This window comes from Tauraco erythrolophus, chromosome 11 (assembly GCF_009769465.1).
Source record: "Tauraco erythrolophus isolate bTauEry1 chromosome 11, bTauEry1.pri, whole genome shotgun sequence".
Taxonomy (NCBI): Eukaryota; Metazoa; Chordata; class Aves; order Musophagiformes; family Musophagidae; genus Tauraco; species Tauraco erythrolophus.
Window position 1 is genome coordinate 27,561,693 of NC_141475.1, and position 16,018 is coordinate 27,577,710.

General features: G+C 44.1%; 1 protein-coding gene across 2 annotated transcripts; it reads left to right on the forward strand.

Moving 5' to 3' along the window:
* Window positions 1-5,897: 5,897 nt before the first annotated feature.
* On the forward strand, window positions 5,898-13,812 carry TRIM59 (tripartite motif containing 59). 2 transcript variants are annotated; one of them, XM_086618260.1, is made up of 3 exons: window positions 5,972-5,994; window positions 6,685-6,783; window positions 11,498-13,812. In XM_086618260.1, the coding sequence occupies exon 3, from the start codon at window positions 11,501-11,503 to the stop codon at window positions 12,722-12,724; it is 1,224 nt and encodes a 407-aa protein (XP_086474386.1). In that variant the 5' UTR covers window positions 5,972-5,994; window positions 6,685-6,783; window positions 11,498-11,500; the 3' UTR covers window positions 12,725-13,812. The 2 variants fall into 2 exon arrangements, with proteins under 2 accessions (XP_086474385.1, XP_086474386.1); XM_086618259.1 differs by lacking the exon at window positions 6,685-6,783 and having other exon boundaries at window positions 5,898-5,994.
* Window positions 13,813-16,018: the final 2,206 nt, after the last annotated feature.

Here is a 16,018-nt window from a genome sequence, read left to right on the forward strand (position 1 = left end):
GAAAACTTTGTATTTTTAAAACTTGCACAAAAAGGATGCAAGTGTTTTTATAATTGGAGTAATGCCTCAGTTTTGAGGTTCTGCACACTAAATTAAAGGTGACGTTACAAATTTGTACAAAATGAACTCTTTATAAGGTGGCTCATTGTAGGAAATGCTGTGCCTTCCCCTTTGAGCACAAGTGTTGCATGAACAACAGTTTGCTATAATAAAACATACCAGATTAGCCACCATTAGCATCTATATCTACCTTGTGTTTTAAAATCAACTGGTAATTCTGAAACACTGTAGAATGGATAAAGATTATTTTGTGATCATAACTCTTTGTTGGACTAGAGTATTTTTGCAGCATTCCTTGTCATCAGAAACATGGTTAAAGTTTAAAACTAGAAGCAGCGGAAACTAGCTTGTGAAATTTATCCAAGTAGAGTGCAGGCTAGGCTGTCTTGGGGAAATAAACATTAAACTTGCAACAATGTGGTGGTCGGTGTGTTTTGTGTATATGCTCCAGGTTTCATCAACAGGCGAAGAAGATGATTTGAAGAAAGTTACACTTCTGAATCTCTTGTCTTTTTTTTTTTTTAACCTGAGATGTCAGCGCTGCGTGGTAGGTTACGTAGGCTCGAGGTAAATAACTACTTTGGTATAAATGTTAAGAAATAACTACTTAATTACATGGTACGTATTCACTAAATAAATGAGGGGTGTTTCCATGTAAAATGCAAGCAGTGCTTAGAGGAGGCAAAACGTTTAAACTGGTGATTTTCAGGAAGATGCTACAAGTTAAATTGCACCTATTACCAACTTCACACTAAAATATCTTTGTGAAGGATATAGCATAGAAAATGACAGATCCCTTCTTATTAGGGGTAAGAGGAGAAGAGATGTTTGTAGCAACTGGTGTGTTTCCAAAACAACAAACAACTCCACATCTGGCAAGGTCTGTGTTTACTGTCAGTAAATGCCTCTTGTTAGCACTTCCCCTGTCACTATTCTGTCAATTTACCAAAATATTGAAAGCTTGAATGTTTCAGCATCCACAGGGTGGCAGTGCTTAGAGTTCCTCAGGAGCAAAACTGAAGTGAGCTTGTCCCAATGCTTTTTCCCCCAAAAGTTGCAGTTTGAGGTAATGTAATTAATTATGTTGTTGGGGAGAGGGAAGTTGGTTGGGAGGCTTGGATTCAAACAAGAAACAAAGACTGACTTTAGGAATACTGATCAGCTAAGACTTCTGAAAGCAAGAAGGCAGAGTTACTTACGGGTACAGCCTTGCATTGCTGCAGTGGAAGTCACAGCCCAATTTTCTGCCTACATGTAAAGATGAAATAAATTTTAGCCTCTGACTTTACTGAGCAGGAATTAGGTTATCAACAGAAGCAACTCGGATGTTTCCCTTTTGACATTAAAACTCTGACATGGAGTGTAGTTCTCAAGCTGTTCTGTAGCAGAACAGTGCTCCGTGATATTTAGATTGTAACCATGCAGATGGTGACTCTTTGGTCATTGTTCTTCAATTCTAATAAAAATAAATAGATATGTGGAGGCGAGGCTGTGTGTTAATCTACTCTTTTCAGTATTTTTGAAGTAGAAAATAAGTATTTCAGCTGTACTTAGAGTAGCAGATACCTAGAAAAAGACATTTAAAATATTAAAAGGACAAAAGTTAATTCATAGTATAAGCTATTCCAGGTAGGATTTTTATTACAAGGAGCAGCATTGTTGGACTAAATAGGAATTTTAGGATCTTTGGGTTGGACTAGCTGGTTGAGCTAGTGGTTCTGTGGAGGGAAGAATAGTATGCTGAATGGAAAGGGATAGCTTGAGAGAGGTTGACCCTGTTTCTTTCTCTCCCGTTACTGGAAGTGGTACAGCCCCTGACTGTGTGAGGCCTTTCAGCATAGGAGAGCCATTTGCTGGATGCATGGAGCCTTGAATAGAGACATACCTTTCATCTTTCTTGACAGGATGCTATCTTCTGGTGGATCACAAGCATTCCCAGTAAGTTGTCTACTTCTGCTGCTTTGATAGCGAACAGGCTAGTCTGACTGTTTAAAAAAAAAAATATATATATATAAAAATTCTGAACAGTATTTTATGACACCAAGCAACTTAAAAGTATTTCAAGTAAAATGAAATGCTGGCTAAGGCAACTTAACCAGCGCTGAGCGAGAGAACCTGGTGAATTCTGTGTTACCAGGGCTCTGCTCTTGCACAGTTTCAAAAGCTGAAGGAAAACAGTGGATGTGCCGGGAAGAAACGAGGGTAACTTTCTTTCTGCTTGACAGTGAAGAAACTGGTATGTATTTGTTAACAACTCCTCCTGTCATACAGTGTGTTGCCTAAATTACCAAATTACTTTTGCTGCTTTATAATTAAGAATGCCTTCAGACTAAAAGTTGTAGACTCTTTGCCACTTTTAATAATAAATGTTTCTTCAACTCTGCATGTCACCAAAATACTGGCAGGAATGCTGGTCACAAGGCTGGAAACAATTACAGAAGTCCTGCATCTGGATCAAATAGACTGTATGAAAGGAAACTCAGTAGCAGAAAACGTGTAAAGTTTACAAACTCTTCCTAGTAGCGAGTTTTAGCTACTGCCTGAGTAAAACTCAGGAGGCACACAAAATTCATTGAGAAAGTTAATATTGCTTCAATACCTGCAGAGAAGTGACCGGAAACTTAATTTCCGTAAAGGAATTCTCGTTTTTGCTTGCAAATCTCTTGAAATGGAGCTTCTGTATTTATTGTGCTGGTTTGGTGTGCTCCAAAGCTAAGGAAAACAGTTTTCTTCAAGCTGTCACTAAAACTGTCATATGTAAAATACCTTTTATATCCTTTTAAATTTCTGTAAAACAACATTGAAAGCTACCATTGCTAGAAAAGAACAGATGTGGGAAACTTTAGATGCTGGCTGTTGGTAAATGTGTTACAGAAGTTCTGTAATTTGATAGAACAGCAGGTAGTCAGTAGTCAAACCTCGTATCCACAGCACCAGATCATGGTATGAAGCAAGTATGTCATTCTTAGAATGGCAGTTTTTCAGAATAAATGTTTCATCTTGAATTCTTAATTCTTGTAAGTACCTAAAAATGAACTGGGTATAAAATGAGATACGTTCTTACTCCTGTTATTTATACTGAGTTGTTGTCAAAAGCTCCCTTGTTTGGTCTTCTGCTTCTGTAGCTTTTTCCTTAGGACTCTCCTGGTGTGTTGGGGTGGGTAGTAAGGGGAAAGGATTTTAACAATTTCTTTAAATTCTGTATTGTGTAGTGCGTGTATCCCAGAAACAGAACTACTCCCAGGTGGAGTGTCTTGTGTTCAGCTATTTCAGGCACTGTGGTTTACTAGGAGGCCATCTCTGTTGTTGCAGTGTACATAGTAGAGAGCGTGGAGTAAAGCATCAACACGTTCCCATCCACCACCACAAAAATGAGAGTATGAATGCGCTGGAGAAGCGTCCTTCAAGGAACACGAAACACATGTAGACCTGTATGAGCTTGGGGTGAAGGAGGGAGGAGAGTGGTCTGATACCATCGACAGCTATGGGACTCCAGTCTGAAAAATACCGTTAGCTCAAAGTATTAGCATGAGAAGAGGAACTGGTAACTGTAGTAAGGGGTTTGGCTTTGAAATTAAAGCAGAAAACTTTGTCTGCCTCAGAGTCTTTCCTTAAAGTGGCTGTCGGTGCAACCAGTGCAGTTCATGGCTGTCGTGGGTAAAACCCTTGCCTGAGCAATATCGTGACAGTAACATCTTACTCTATCCTACTGTGTTACTTCCTCTCTTACAAGCTTTCAGATTTTTCCCTAACTCTATGCCCAGTTTAACTCTTTGTCATTAAAGCTGTTTGGAGACTGGTCACAGACTCGGACTCCTTCACTCACACTCCACAGTTCATACTCGTTTCTCTACATTTGACAAGGTGTTTATGATGAACCAGAAGTGGGCAGCCAGCAATTAGACTTTTGTGGTGGAACCAAAGCCTTAGTTTCCAGGCTGGTTGTATTGTGGACCTGAAGAAGGCTTTCCTCACCTAAAAATGTTGTATTTTCTCTAACTGTATCCCTTGTAGTAATATGTTCAGTTACAAACCTTGACCTGCTTACACGTTTATCTTGGCTATATGCCATTTTCATTTTTTAGCTGCTGTGAGTTTGTGTTTTGCCACATGATAGCTTTCTAAACTTTCTACAACTGTATAAATACAAAAATGCAGGTATTTTTTTAATGGGGTGAACATCTGAAGTGTGTTTCAGATTTCCTTGATTTGTACTGAGACACAAATGATGCCTATGTTGCTATCTCTGTTATGTTAGTAGGCTTGTGGAATACCTATTTTGCACTAGCTAAGCATCTTCAAAACATAGTTCTTGCTATGATTTTCATATTTCACCTGACTTAAATTTGCGGAAACATATTTTAGCAGGTTATTACTGCACCAGACCCTATGAGTGCAGTTAGAAGGGGGCTGCCTGTTGAGCTAATGCTTTCAGCATGGCTCTGGCATTAGTACATGGCAGGCTGTCAGCTGTGCAGATTGAACACTGGCCCCTTGTCTTGTCCACCGCAGTTTCTGCCAGATGCAGAATTCTGCTAGAAGATACTTATTCCCAAAATTTCATTTGCGAAGATTTGCCACTGTGATGCTGTTAATTTAACGCTAACAATGGAACACCACGTGGTTGCAGCCTCTTCTACAAATTGGGCACGAGGGCAGAATAAACTGGATGTGAAGATTTGTGTGTATGGCTTAATATTGTTCAAATAGTAAATAAAATGTTTAAGATGACATCTCTAATAGAAAATGGATTACTGGTTGTGATTTAAAGAGTGGTTTTGACAGAGCAACCAGCTGCTTAAAACCTGGTCACTTCACCTAAGAGTCTTCTGGGTTGAAAGAATTAAACTATGGTGGTAGAAAGTAAAGGGGAAGCTTCCCCAGTTTACCCCAAACACCTATAAAGCTAACAAGTTTTGCTAACAGTAAGATGTGCTGATTATTTATGTAACAAAATAGGACGATGGCTCTGGATTGCTCATTTTATCTCATGCTGAGCATAACAAGAAAAAAAAATGCTTTGCATGTGCAGTCCTGTACTATCTATTCCTGGGACGAGTTTGGGTGTGTGAATAAATCAATGAATGCTGTTAGGAAAACTACTGCCGAGGGACATATGGAGTATATAATGATCACAGCTTGAGAAAGAAACACACCATGTTTGGGCTATGTATGTGCAAAACAAATATGTAAAATACTCTCTCAAACCTACGATAACATTACCGATATGCAGAATTGCCCCAGCATGGAGATAGAGCCGGAGTAAGAAGTCCATGCTGTTTAATCTTTAACAGTCTATTTCTGGGAAGAAGAACCACTTCGGAAAGGTGTTGATGACACGAATTGCACGAAAGAGCAGAAAAGAACACACAAAAAAGCTGTCCACCCAGGCGCTTCCACTTCGCTGCCCTTAGCGCCGCGCATTTCGGTGCTTGATGACGACGGCGTCAAGTGCATCATTCCCGATGAGCAAATTTTCCACGCGCCTCTCCCGTTACCCTGAGACAGCCGCATCCAACCCCTCAGCTCGATCCCTGATGGCTGCAGTTATCCCGGGGCGCGGGGGACGAGAAGGAACAGCCCGTGCGCCCGCGGAGGCGCGGGAACCGGCGCTGAGCTCGGTCCGTCCGCATGGCGGGGTTCCGCCTCACCGTTCCGGAGGGCCGGGAGCCGCCGGGGCCGGGGCCGCCCCGGGGCGGCCGTTAACGGCCGCCCGCCCGGTTGGGACGCGGCGCGCCATGCCGTCCCGCCGCCCGTTTACTTTCGAACTCGGCGGCCGTTGGGCCCGCGCGCATGCGCAGTCCGCCGGCGCTGTGAGGGGCGGCGGGGCCGGCGGTTTGAAGGCGGCCGGTGCTGGGAGGGCAGGGCGGCGGCTCGGAGTAAGCGGTTTGTAACCCCGGCTGCTGAGGGTTGGCGGCGGACCGAGCAGCCCAGGTAGGTTGCGGAGCGGGCGCCGTGCGGGGAGCGGGGCAGCGGGAGCGGGGCAGCCCGCGCTGCGCGGGCTCCGGGTTTGGTGAGGGCTCGGAGCTCGCGCGGCCCTCTGAGGAGCAGAGGAGCGGTGTGCGGAATGGCCGCTTTCCCCTCCTGCTCCCGCTCAGCCGTGTCCAGCCGCGGCCGCTGAGGCGTGCCCGGGCTGCGGGCAGCCAGCCCCTCCGGTGCGGGGACCCCTTGGCGCCGGCAGACATCTCCGTCCTCAGGCGGTGCTCCGGCATCGCCGCCCCCGCCTGCTGCTTTCGTCGCCTCCAAGCGCGGTTCTGTCTCCGCACCCTGAGCGAGTTTGTGTGAGTTTCGATGTTGCGTGGCACGGAACGCTCCGTTGGCCGGGTTGGCCCGCAGCCCTAAAGCTGAGCTCAAGTCACGAGGAGAGCTGCGGGCGCTTTGTGCCAGCCGTGCCCACCCCCCCCCGCAGCCCGGGGTGCTCCCGCACGCTGCCGAAAACACGGGAAGCTCCAAGGACCTTGGTGCCTCCGTGCCAGCTATAAACAGTGCGCTATCGGCGTTTTTCTCATAACAAATTCCAGCCTAAATCCCAAACACAGAGCTGTTCTGGCTGCTGAAAAGGAAAAACAACCCTGCACCAGTCAAAACCAGGGCACGGCGTTAAGAGTCGGTCTCTTTTTCTAGTTATTAACACAGACGCGGTTCCCACTCTTAACTGGTTGCCGGATTGTCTGCGGGAGCTGGCAGAGGGTCTGCAGCAGGAGAGAGCTCGGCAGGCGACAGGTAAAGGGGTTATCTTCCTTAAAGCACTGCTGCCTAACAGGCAAATGGATGTTCAAGACCAGAAGCTTGACAGAATTCAGGATGTAAGGGCTGGAAAGTGAGTCTCAGCAATGGAATGCGAATATGGAAAAGATGGAGCAGTATATTTGGTTTTTTTTCAATGTGGTAACTGGGTAAAGTTGTTGTAGTAGCAGACAAGGAGCTGGTGGAGGGATATACGGAAGGGAACTTCAGGTCAGCTTGATAGGGCAACTAGACAGATTTCTTGGCTGTGCTCCTTTTCTTTCAGGTCATAAAAAAAAAATGGTGTAAAAATCTGGGGTGCTGGTGTAGTAGCTGTGGAAGGAGTAGGGACTAGGGGCAGTACACCCCTGCTTGGGAATCGCTCTGACTTGGGCGTGGGATATTTGTGGCATGGGGTTAAACGGTACGGCTGAAATGGGCTGGAATAGAAAAGTTTCAGGTTCAGCTGTTGTTTCTGATTTCTGGTGCCCGGCCTGTTGTTAGAACCACCAAACCCAGCAGCTGTGTAGCAGACTCCACTCTTTGTGATGCACCAGCAAATACTGGAGCTGCGCCTTAGCCTTCTGTTTTTGTTGAAAAGTTCTGTCACCCTTTACCATGAAGATGGCTTGCAAATGGAGGACACTGCCCGTAGCGTCATTTAACCTCTTATTTTTGCACAACATAAATTTAAGCTTCTGTGCTAGTGCTACAGGAGGACTTAGGGGACTGCTATGGGATGGGGAGGACAGCGTTTCCGATGCGGATTTAGGGAAACGCGATACGGCATTGCAAGTCGAGTGTTCCAGTGTCCTTCAGGAGGGAGCAGATGTTGTTTTCTTTCCCGTGTGTGGAGAGGAGGAGCGGGGAGCCTGGCAGCGCTGACTGCTGGGGAGGATCTGCCTTAAATGCCCCCCTACCCCCCCATAATGCTTGTTACAGGCTGTCACGCTGTTACCCAGTGCCAAACGCACCTTTTAAAGTTCTCCAGAGCATACTGGGGTGTAGTGGTGTTGCAGCTGGCTTTTGCTGTAAGGCAGTTAGTTATTTAGCTACCTAGACACCGACATGTGCTGTATTCCAGGTGTAATTACTTCTAAACAAGGTAATTAGCTTGTGTAATTAGCTGGGTGAGCGGTGGCCTGGTGGCTGGGTGAGGGGCACGGTGTTGTCGAGTAGTGCAGGACACTGATCTGCTTAACTGGGAGCTTTGGCAGAGGGACCATAGTGCAGGTGTGCTGTGTGACGTGCTTGCACCTTCACGAATTAGAAGGGAATAAAATCACAGCCACTTAACCCTTCTGTTGCTGGGAGCTCTCTGAAACTTGCTGTGTTACTGGCACAATTACCCTTTTGAATTTTTAAAATACCTTTGAGTTTTTAATTTGTCCATGCTGAGTGACTCATGATAAATACATGTATACACACACACGTATTTTACTACCACAGTTGTCTGGAACATTTAAGGAAAAGTATCTGCTCTGTGCAGGAAAGCATTTACTGGCTTCCTGCTGCTTTTTTTTTTTTTTTTCCTGGAAAACTTTTTTCCTTTCTCTTTGGTTAACTCTGTGATGTTGGGTCTTCTCTTTCTTTTTTCGTGGGTGTTCCTAGTCTCCCTGTTTCTGATAGCCATCTACTAATTAATTTCTACTGTTGTTCACATGTAGACTATTTCCTCTGCGCTGCTGCCACTGCAGGATGAAACTGAATTTCGGGATTTCTACCTTTTGCTTCCCCGGTACAATCCCAGAGTAGTTGTCTAGAACAAATTAACACAAGGTGCCTGTAGTAGACATCAATGTTAGCATTCCAAATACTGTTTTGAAATGGATGAATAATAAATTTTTAAAAATCAAGTGCCCTTTTTCTCCTGGAGATGCCTGGGAGGGGGCTGGATTGGAGGAGCTGAAAGCAAAAACTCCTGTCCCAGCACTGCTGGCCTGGCTTTCCAGAGCCGATGTCACTCTTCAGTTTCCCAGTTGCCTGGGGAACAGAGTGGTGTGTTTCTGTGGAAATGGGAATTTCAGTCCCTCTGGCCAGGAGCTACAGGGATTCTGAAGTGGCCCTGAAGCCAGCGTGGCTGGCTGCTGGCAGCAGGAGCCTGGGTTGGCTGTGGGAGGCACTGCCTTGGGTTGGGGGTGTTACTTTTGTGGAGTTTGAGGTGATTCCGAATAGTGCCGAGAAGAATTTTGTGAAGTCGTTCTTTCGTTTTTATGGTAGCAAGGAGCTACTCTGCACTTAAAGCAGTTTTTGAAGATTAGTTTTATCTTGCCCTCTACGTAGCTCAAATAAGCTGGACGTGTATCCCTCATAAATGAAATTTCCCTCCTGTCATAGTTCCTTTGAAGAGAACTACAGCCCTAGATTCACCAAAACCCAGCGATTTTAAACAGACTTTTTGGAACTATGTTCATTCTATATATATGAGAAAATAATGAATGAGGGTACCTACGAAGGATTCCTTCTTTTCTAACCATGGGCAAAAATTTAACTGATTTTTTTTCTTAAGTGGAAGTGACATTCCCAAGATTCATAATAACTTTAAATGTATATAAAAATAAAACTTTTAAATGTATTTCCTATGAGACTTAATTCTCAAAAAATAATTTATCTAGACCATGGAGTAGATTTGTCGTTCAGTTTCCCTTCGTTACTGACACATTTCTTTAGTTTCAGTGTCTGGAACATCACTTAAAAATGTGAAGTTATTAACACAGAGACCGAAAGTGATTGGAAAAGCTGGAAAATAAAAAAGAGTAAATAAAAAGAGCAATACCTCATGGTCTTTAGGAAGAGCAGAGCAGCACAGAGGGAGATTTAGTGTCAGTGTTGTGGCTTTTGCTGAATGTCTGTAATGCTTGACATTGATTCTCTTTAACTAGGAGGATACACTAAGTAGTTATAAATCCTAACTCACTCTATCATTCTTCTTTTAAGGGGTGGTTCTTAAGAATTACATCTCTCTTTGGTAGGTTTTCTTCTGCCCATTGCCAAGGTCTCTTTATTTAGAAAGTGGAGTTCAAATAAGCAAACCAAAATTTTGTATTAATTAGCTGAAAAGATGACCTGAAGTGTGTTGGATAGATTTTTTTTTTTTCTAAGCTGAATTAATCAAAACGTGTGTTCAATATAAATTTGACTTACTCAGCAGCCTACAAGTACCTCCTTGAGTTGAACTGGATGTTTTGTGTGACAATGGCCATTAGATTTTTGAGGGGTTTAATTCTTATTATTATTCAGTCTGGTTTTACAAGGGGAAAGATTCCGATCAGCCTTGCAGAGTGGACACTTTCACTCTGGGTGTACCAGCCTCTCACGATTATTTCTGTTTCTCTGCTCAGAGCTGATTTAACTCTAAAGGAACCAGGTCTGAGTATTCAGCTTCTGTGTTCCCTGAGGTGAGCTCTGTGCCTTTTGCAGGAACAGTACTGCTTATTTTGTTTGTTGTCAATTGTTTATTAGTTAGTGACAGATTTCGTCCTTAGTAGTTTTAATGGTTCCAAATGCAACTTCAGGTTCTATTTTCAAAGGAGGGGATATTTAACAATTCAATTCCTTTTAAGTAAATTCACTTAAAATAAGTCAAACTTTGGTAATCTCGATGTCAGTGAGACACATAACAAAAATATATTATTGCATTAGATTAGGAGGGCACATCAGAATGAAGAAGCCTCCTTAACTCAGTAGCTGTGAGACGTGCTTGTCTTCCTGACTGAATCAGACAAAGGTTCAGCAGTATTTTGTGCAGCTGCCTTAGCCCAGCTGCACATTGTTGTTTGCAGATTTAGAGTTAGACCCTAAATTGAGAGGCTTTGACACCAAATGCTTGGACAATTCCTTTTGGCAGTTCAGCAGATTCTACAGAGTTGAGTAGAACCAGGGGACGGGAAAATGTGACACAAAGACAGGGAAAGTTCATAATAATTTCTTCATTTTTTTTTTTTTAACAGAAGAAAAAACAGAATTATAATGTGTTATGAAAACTGACATTATTGTTGTTTGTGACTTTATAGTGTGCTTTCACTAATCTAGCAAAGAAAAAAAAGGCAACATCACAAAGGATGGAAAACGAAAGTGAGTGTTTTAGTTTTGTGCTTAAAGTAACCCGGGGATAATACCGTGAGTCTAATTCCTGTTAATGGTGGTGTATGTGAGGGCCGTTGAGTTAAGCTCTCATTTGTGCCAGAACCTAGGGATAGTTTTGAGTAAATTTCACTGATTAATACACAAATGACTGCTTGTATTGCAAAAGTAACATTTGAGAAAAGTTAGGGGAGGAATAAAAAGTTTCTGCACTTATTGTTCTACTCTTATGTTGAAAATGTTACTCATAGTGGGAGAAAATTTTCGTCATTCTTAGGTTATTTAGAAACTTTAGTTCTAACTTTTTTTCACTCTCTTCTACTGTTTCCCACTGTAAAAAATATATAGTAGCAGATTGCTGCTTTTTTAAGCTTAAAGCAGAAGCTGGATATGAGTGGACACTGTCTGGTCACTTAGATCATAAGCGTTGGTCAGAATTTCCTGAAATCTTTGAACTGTTGCTCACTTTCTTTCTTTTGTCTTTTTTTTTTCCCCCTTAGCAATAAATTGCCAATGTAACTGGTCATTAAATGTCACACCGAGGTGCTTAGGTTAATGAAACAATTTTAAATCAGTTGATTGAAAAGCGAGATTAAATCGTTTTTCCTCTTTGTGTTTTCTTTCGCAGGACATGCATCACTTTGAGGAAGAATTAACGTGTTCCATTTGCTACAGCATATTTGAAGATCCACGCGTTCTGCCCTGTTCCCACACGTTTTGCAGGCGTTGTCTGGAAGGTGTTATTCAGCTGTCAAACAACTTCTCCATTTGGAGACCCCTGAGGCTTCCTCTGAAGTGTCCCAACTGCCGGAGTGTCGTCGACATCCCTGCCACAGGGATCGAATCCTTGCCCATCAACTTTGCCTTGAAAGCTATTATTGAAAAATACCAGCAGGAGGATTGCTCCGATGTTGCAACCTGTAGTGAACACCACAGGCAGCCGCTGAACATCTACTGCCTTTTGGACAGGAAGCTGGTGTGTGGCCATTGCCTCACGATAGGGAAACACAACGGCCACCCCATAGATGATCTCCAGAGCGCCTACCTGAAAGAAAAGGAGAATTCTGGAAAAATTCTTGACCAGCTGACTGACAAGCACTGGAGTCATGTATGTTTGCTCATGGAAAAACTGAAAGAACAGAAGTCCCAGTGTGAAAGCGTTATTGAAGATGATAAAAAAGTCATGGCACAGTATTTTAAGAAACTTGGCGATGTCTTGGAGCACAAAAAACAAGCTCTGCTGGCTGCGCTGGATGAAATCAACACCCGCATTTTGGAGGAATATAAGCCTGTCATTGAGAAGTTGGAGAAAATGAGGGAAGAACAGCTGGAGTTAATGTCGCTGAACACATCTGTTCAAAAAGAAGAGTCCCCGCTTGTTTTTCTGGAGAAGGTGGACGATATACATCGACGGATAAAAGCTTTGAAACAGAAGCCACTGCCGGATTTTAAAGCCGTGGAGATTTATCCAAGGATTGGGCACCTGCTGAAAGACGTGTGGGCTAAAACTGAAATCGGGCAGATCAACAAGATCCTCATTCCAAAAATAGAACTGGTTCCAAAAAGAAAGATACCCGGGAAAAGCGGCAGAAAGGAAGGAGGAGAACCTAAAGAGCTCTGCCAGGCTGTAAATCCTTTAGCAGTCCTGCCTCTCTTAATAATCGTAGTGGTAACTGTGTTTTCCTTTCACAAACCAGTATCGTCAGTTGTAATGGAAGCTGCTCCCACCTACATTTCCGAATTCTTGCTGCTTAGTTACCAAGGTTTCTGCACCCACTTACAGAATATAGAGGATGTGCTGTGCCATATGTTTAATTCCCTGATGGAGTTTTTAGGGAGAGCTGTTTCTTTTTAACTATTTCAGCCATTAGATTCAAAGTTAGTGTAGGAATTCCCAGGATTTTTTTAAAATTTCTATGTAAAAGCTGGGCTGTTGAAGTTCTACAATTTTCCTTTCTATTTCTGTATTCTTCTTTTTCCTGTATTCTATAGATTTCCTCTTGGCTAACTCTTAGGTAACTGAGAAGATTCTGCTCACCCAGTACGGTAGGTAGCTGTTTGTTTAAACTGGAAGTTAGTCAGAAACAGTGTCTGTGTAAACAAATTGTAATCTGGGATCCTCTTTTACTATTAAAAAAAAAAAAAAAATTTTACGTAACATAATTTTAAATTGATACTTTTTTTAACAAAAGCACTACAACATTAAAGGTCAAAAAACCACCTCGGACTGCAAACTGGCTGGTGCTGGGTGAGTCAGTCACTGGCTCTGGTGAACAAAAACCTCCTGTTTTGGGTTTTACTGAGCACTCTTTGAAGGTGTTTTAGCTGGTACTCCTGTGGTCTGTAAATCAGCTGTTTGTGGCCCTGGTTTCATTGTGCTTGCTCCTGGTTGGTGCTGGATGACACGATTTTGACATTGCGTATGGTTTTTTAGTGTTCAAAGTTTAGTTTAGTTCAAAGATTTCAACTGGGCACAAATCAGGTGCCTGTGTAGCCTGGCAGGGAGTCACACTGTTGGCTAAAACGAGCCCTGACTTTTTGCTAAACCATTTAATACGTGGTGAACACAGACACAACCTGTAGTAAGGAGCAGAACTCCCGAGGAAGTCAGTGGCAGAAGGATTTCAAACGTTACGAGACCTTAAAAGAACTTGAATGTGAATTTGTGTTCAGCTTCTCAGCACAAAGAACAGAGATCTTCACCTCGACGTAGAGAAAACGTGATGGCGATCGTTTGATTGCAGAATAAAATGCTGTCACTGCTCGCCACGTCTGAGGAGATGTTCCAGTCTAAACTGCTGAGGAGTGAAGCCCCCAGTGACAGCCACGTCTGCCTTCTGCTCTTCTCAGGCTGGTTACAGTGAGTACTGGGGCAGCCTTGAGGTGTTGCAGTTAAAGCAGCAGAACACAGAAGAGCTTTACAATTCACTAAAAAAAAAACCCAAAAAACCACAAATGAGTATTTGCCATGTCTAATTGTAGTTGATAAAAATAATAGCGTGTTCTAACATGGCAGCATTTCTTGGCTGTTGGATATTTTGAAATACTAGAAGTTGCTTAACCACCAAGTGGATTCTGAGGCTGACCTGTAACAACTTGGTCTTTTAAAACCTTTTTGCTAACCAGAACGTGCCCCTCCAGGCACCAGTGGGGTTCTGGGGTCCCCTCCAGGCACCAGCAGGGTCCTGCAAAACACCAGTCGCTGCCGGACTCGAGCGAGGGCTGAGAGGTTGATCCTCAGTTGTGGTGCTGATGGTACGTTATGAATCTACCTAAATAATAATTAATTACCTAATTAATCTGAAATAAACCACTGAGTCCGGGCATGCAGGTGCTGCGCAGCCCCCTCTGCAGTGGGAGTGACATTCCAGTTTGGCCGAGGGTGGAGCTGGCCTTGGCCCGCGCGGTCGGAGCGGTGTGGAGAATTCCTATGGAAGTTTTCTTATCTTCTGGAGTTCCAAAGGTAGATCTCATGGGTGCCTCTGGTCAGGGTGTGAAACGGTGTCCCGTGTGTCCGGGGACTGCGTCAGTGCTGTCCAGTTAATTACCCAGCAAAATCTGGAATTGGTTTTGGCTTGAGCCCTGCTGGGTGTCTGTCACTGGGATGTGGGTCTCTCCAGAGTCTGTCCGCTGCCAGATGAGGCTCTTTTTTGTCTTACCTTCCTGTCCTGGCTTGGCTTTTAGAAACTTGGAGAGTTTGTAACACAGTTTGAGTTTTCAAGACTACAGGAATTCGTAAAACGCCTTTCCTGCTGGTTGAAACACGTAGTACCTGTCCTTTTAATGCACTGTATATTTTAATAAATTTGCATACAAATAAAGTCTATTCTTACAGTAAGATGGGCTAATGCCTGGATTTCCTTCCTGCACAGACCCTCCTGTGGTCCTCAGCAGCTGGTGCATGGGGCTGGACTGGATAGGGGAGATGGAGCAGCTGCGTTCCCTTCCCACTGCCCTGCTTTTGATTTTTTTCAGCAGGAACTTTAGGGAGATTCTCTGGAACGGTGTGTCCCGAGGTGGGTCCGTGCGGATTTTGTGGTGTTTCACGCTGCCCACCACAGACCTGTTTCACTGATTTTTCTGGCAGTGAGTTGGCGAACAGCAGGGCGAGGGCACCGCTGTGCTGGACACGAGTCCTCTGTGCCGAGCTTCACGTAACAGAGATGGAAACTTTTTTCCAAGAAATAAAATTTTTCCTGCATTTGAATTGAGGTGTGAGCAGGTCTGGTACCCTGTCAAACCAAGGGTGGGCTTTTTATCATCTTTTGAACTGTCCTCTTTTGAAACTTTGTTCTAGAAGTGTAAGTCTTACTGCAGGCATTGTTTCAGATTTTAAAAAAATATTTTATTTTTTAGAGATGTCTGAAGGAGTGTGTAGAGATGCAGTGAGGGAAGAGACGAGTTTCCAGTTGCCCAGGCAGTCCACCAAGAGCAGTGCAGGGTGCTGAGATGCTGAGGTGGCCTCTGACAGCGTGATCAGCGTGACTACTCTCAGGATTGTCTCCTTCAGGTGAAAACACCACTTTGTTCCCTGCTCACCCTCACCAACGAGTTACCCAGGGATTATCCTGCCCTGCAGCTCCTCTTGCACTTCTGCAAAAATTCCAAGGCCCAGTCAGTGCAAGCTGAGCAGTTACTGTGCTTCCCTCCCATCTGCTGCGGCTTCACAGCATGGTTTGGGCTGGAATGGACCATAAAGATCATCCAGTTCCACCCCCCCCCACCACAGGCAGGGACACCCTCCACTACACCAGGTTGCCCAAAGCCTCATCCAACCTGGCCTGGAACACTTCCAGGGATGGGGCAGCCACAGCTTCTCTGGGCAGCCTGTTCCAGTGTCTCACCACACTCAGAGGGAAAAATTTCTTCCTTAGATCTAATCTAAATCTCTCCTCTTTCAGTTTAAAGCCATTGCCCCATGTCCTATCACTACACGCCCTTGTAAAAAGCCCCTCTCCAGCTTTCTTGTAGCCCCTTTAGGCACTGGAAGGTGCTGGAAGGTCTTCTGGAGCCTTCTCTTCTCCAGGCTGAACAGCCCCAACTCTCTCAGCCTGTCTCCATAGCAGAGGTGCTCCAGCCCTGGGATCATCTCTGTGGCCTCCTCTGGACCCGCTCCAGCAGCTCCATGTCCTTCTTGTGTTGGGGACCC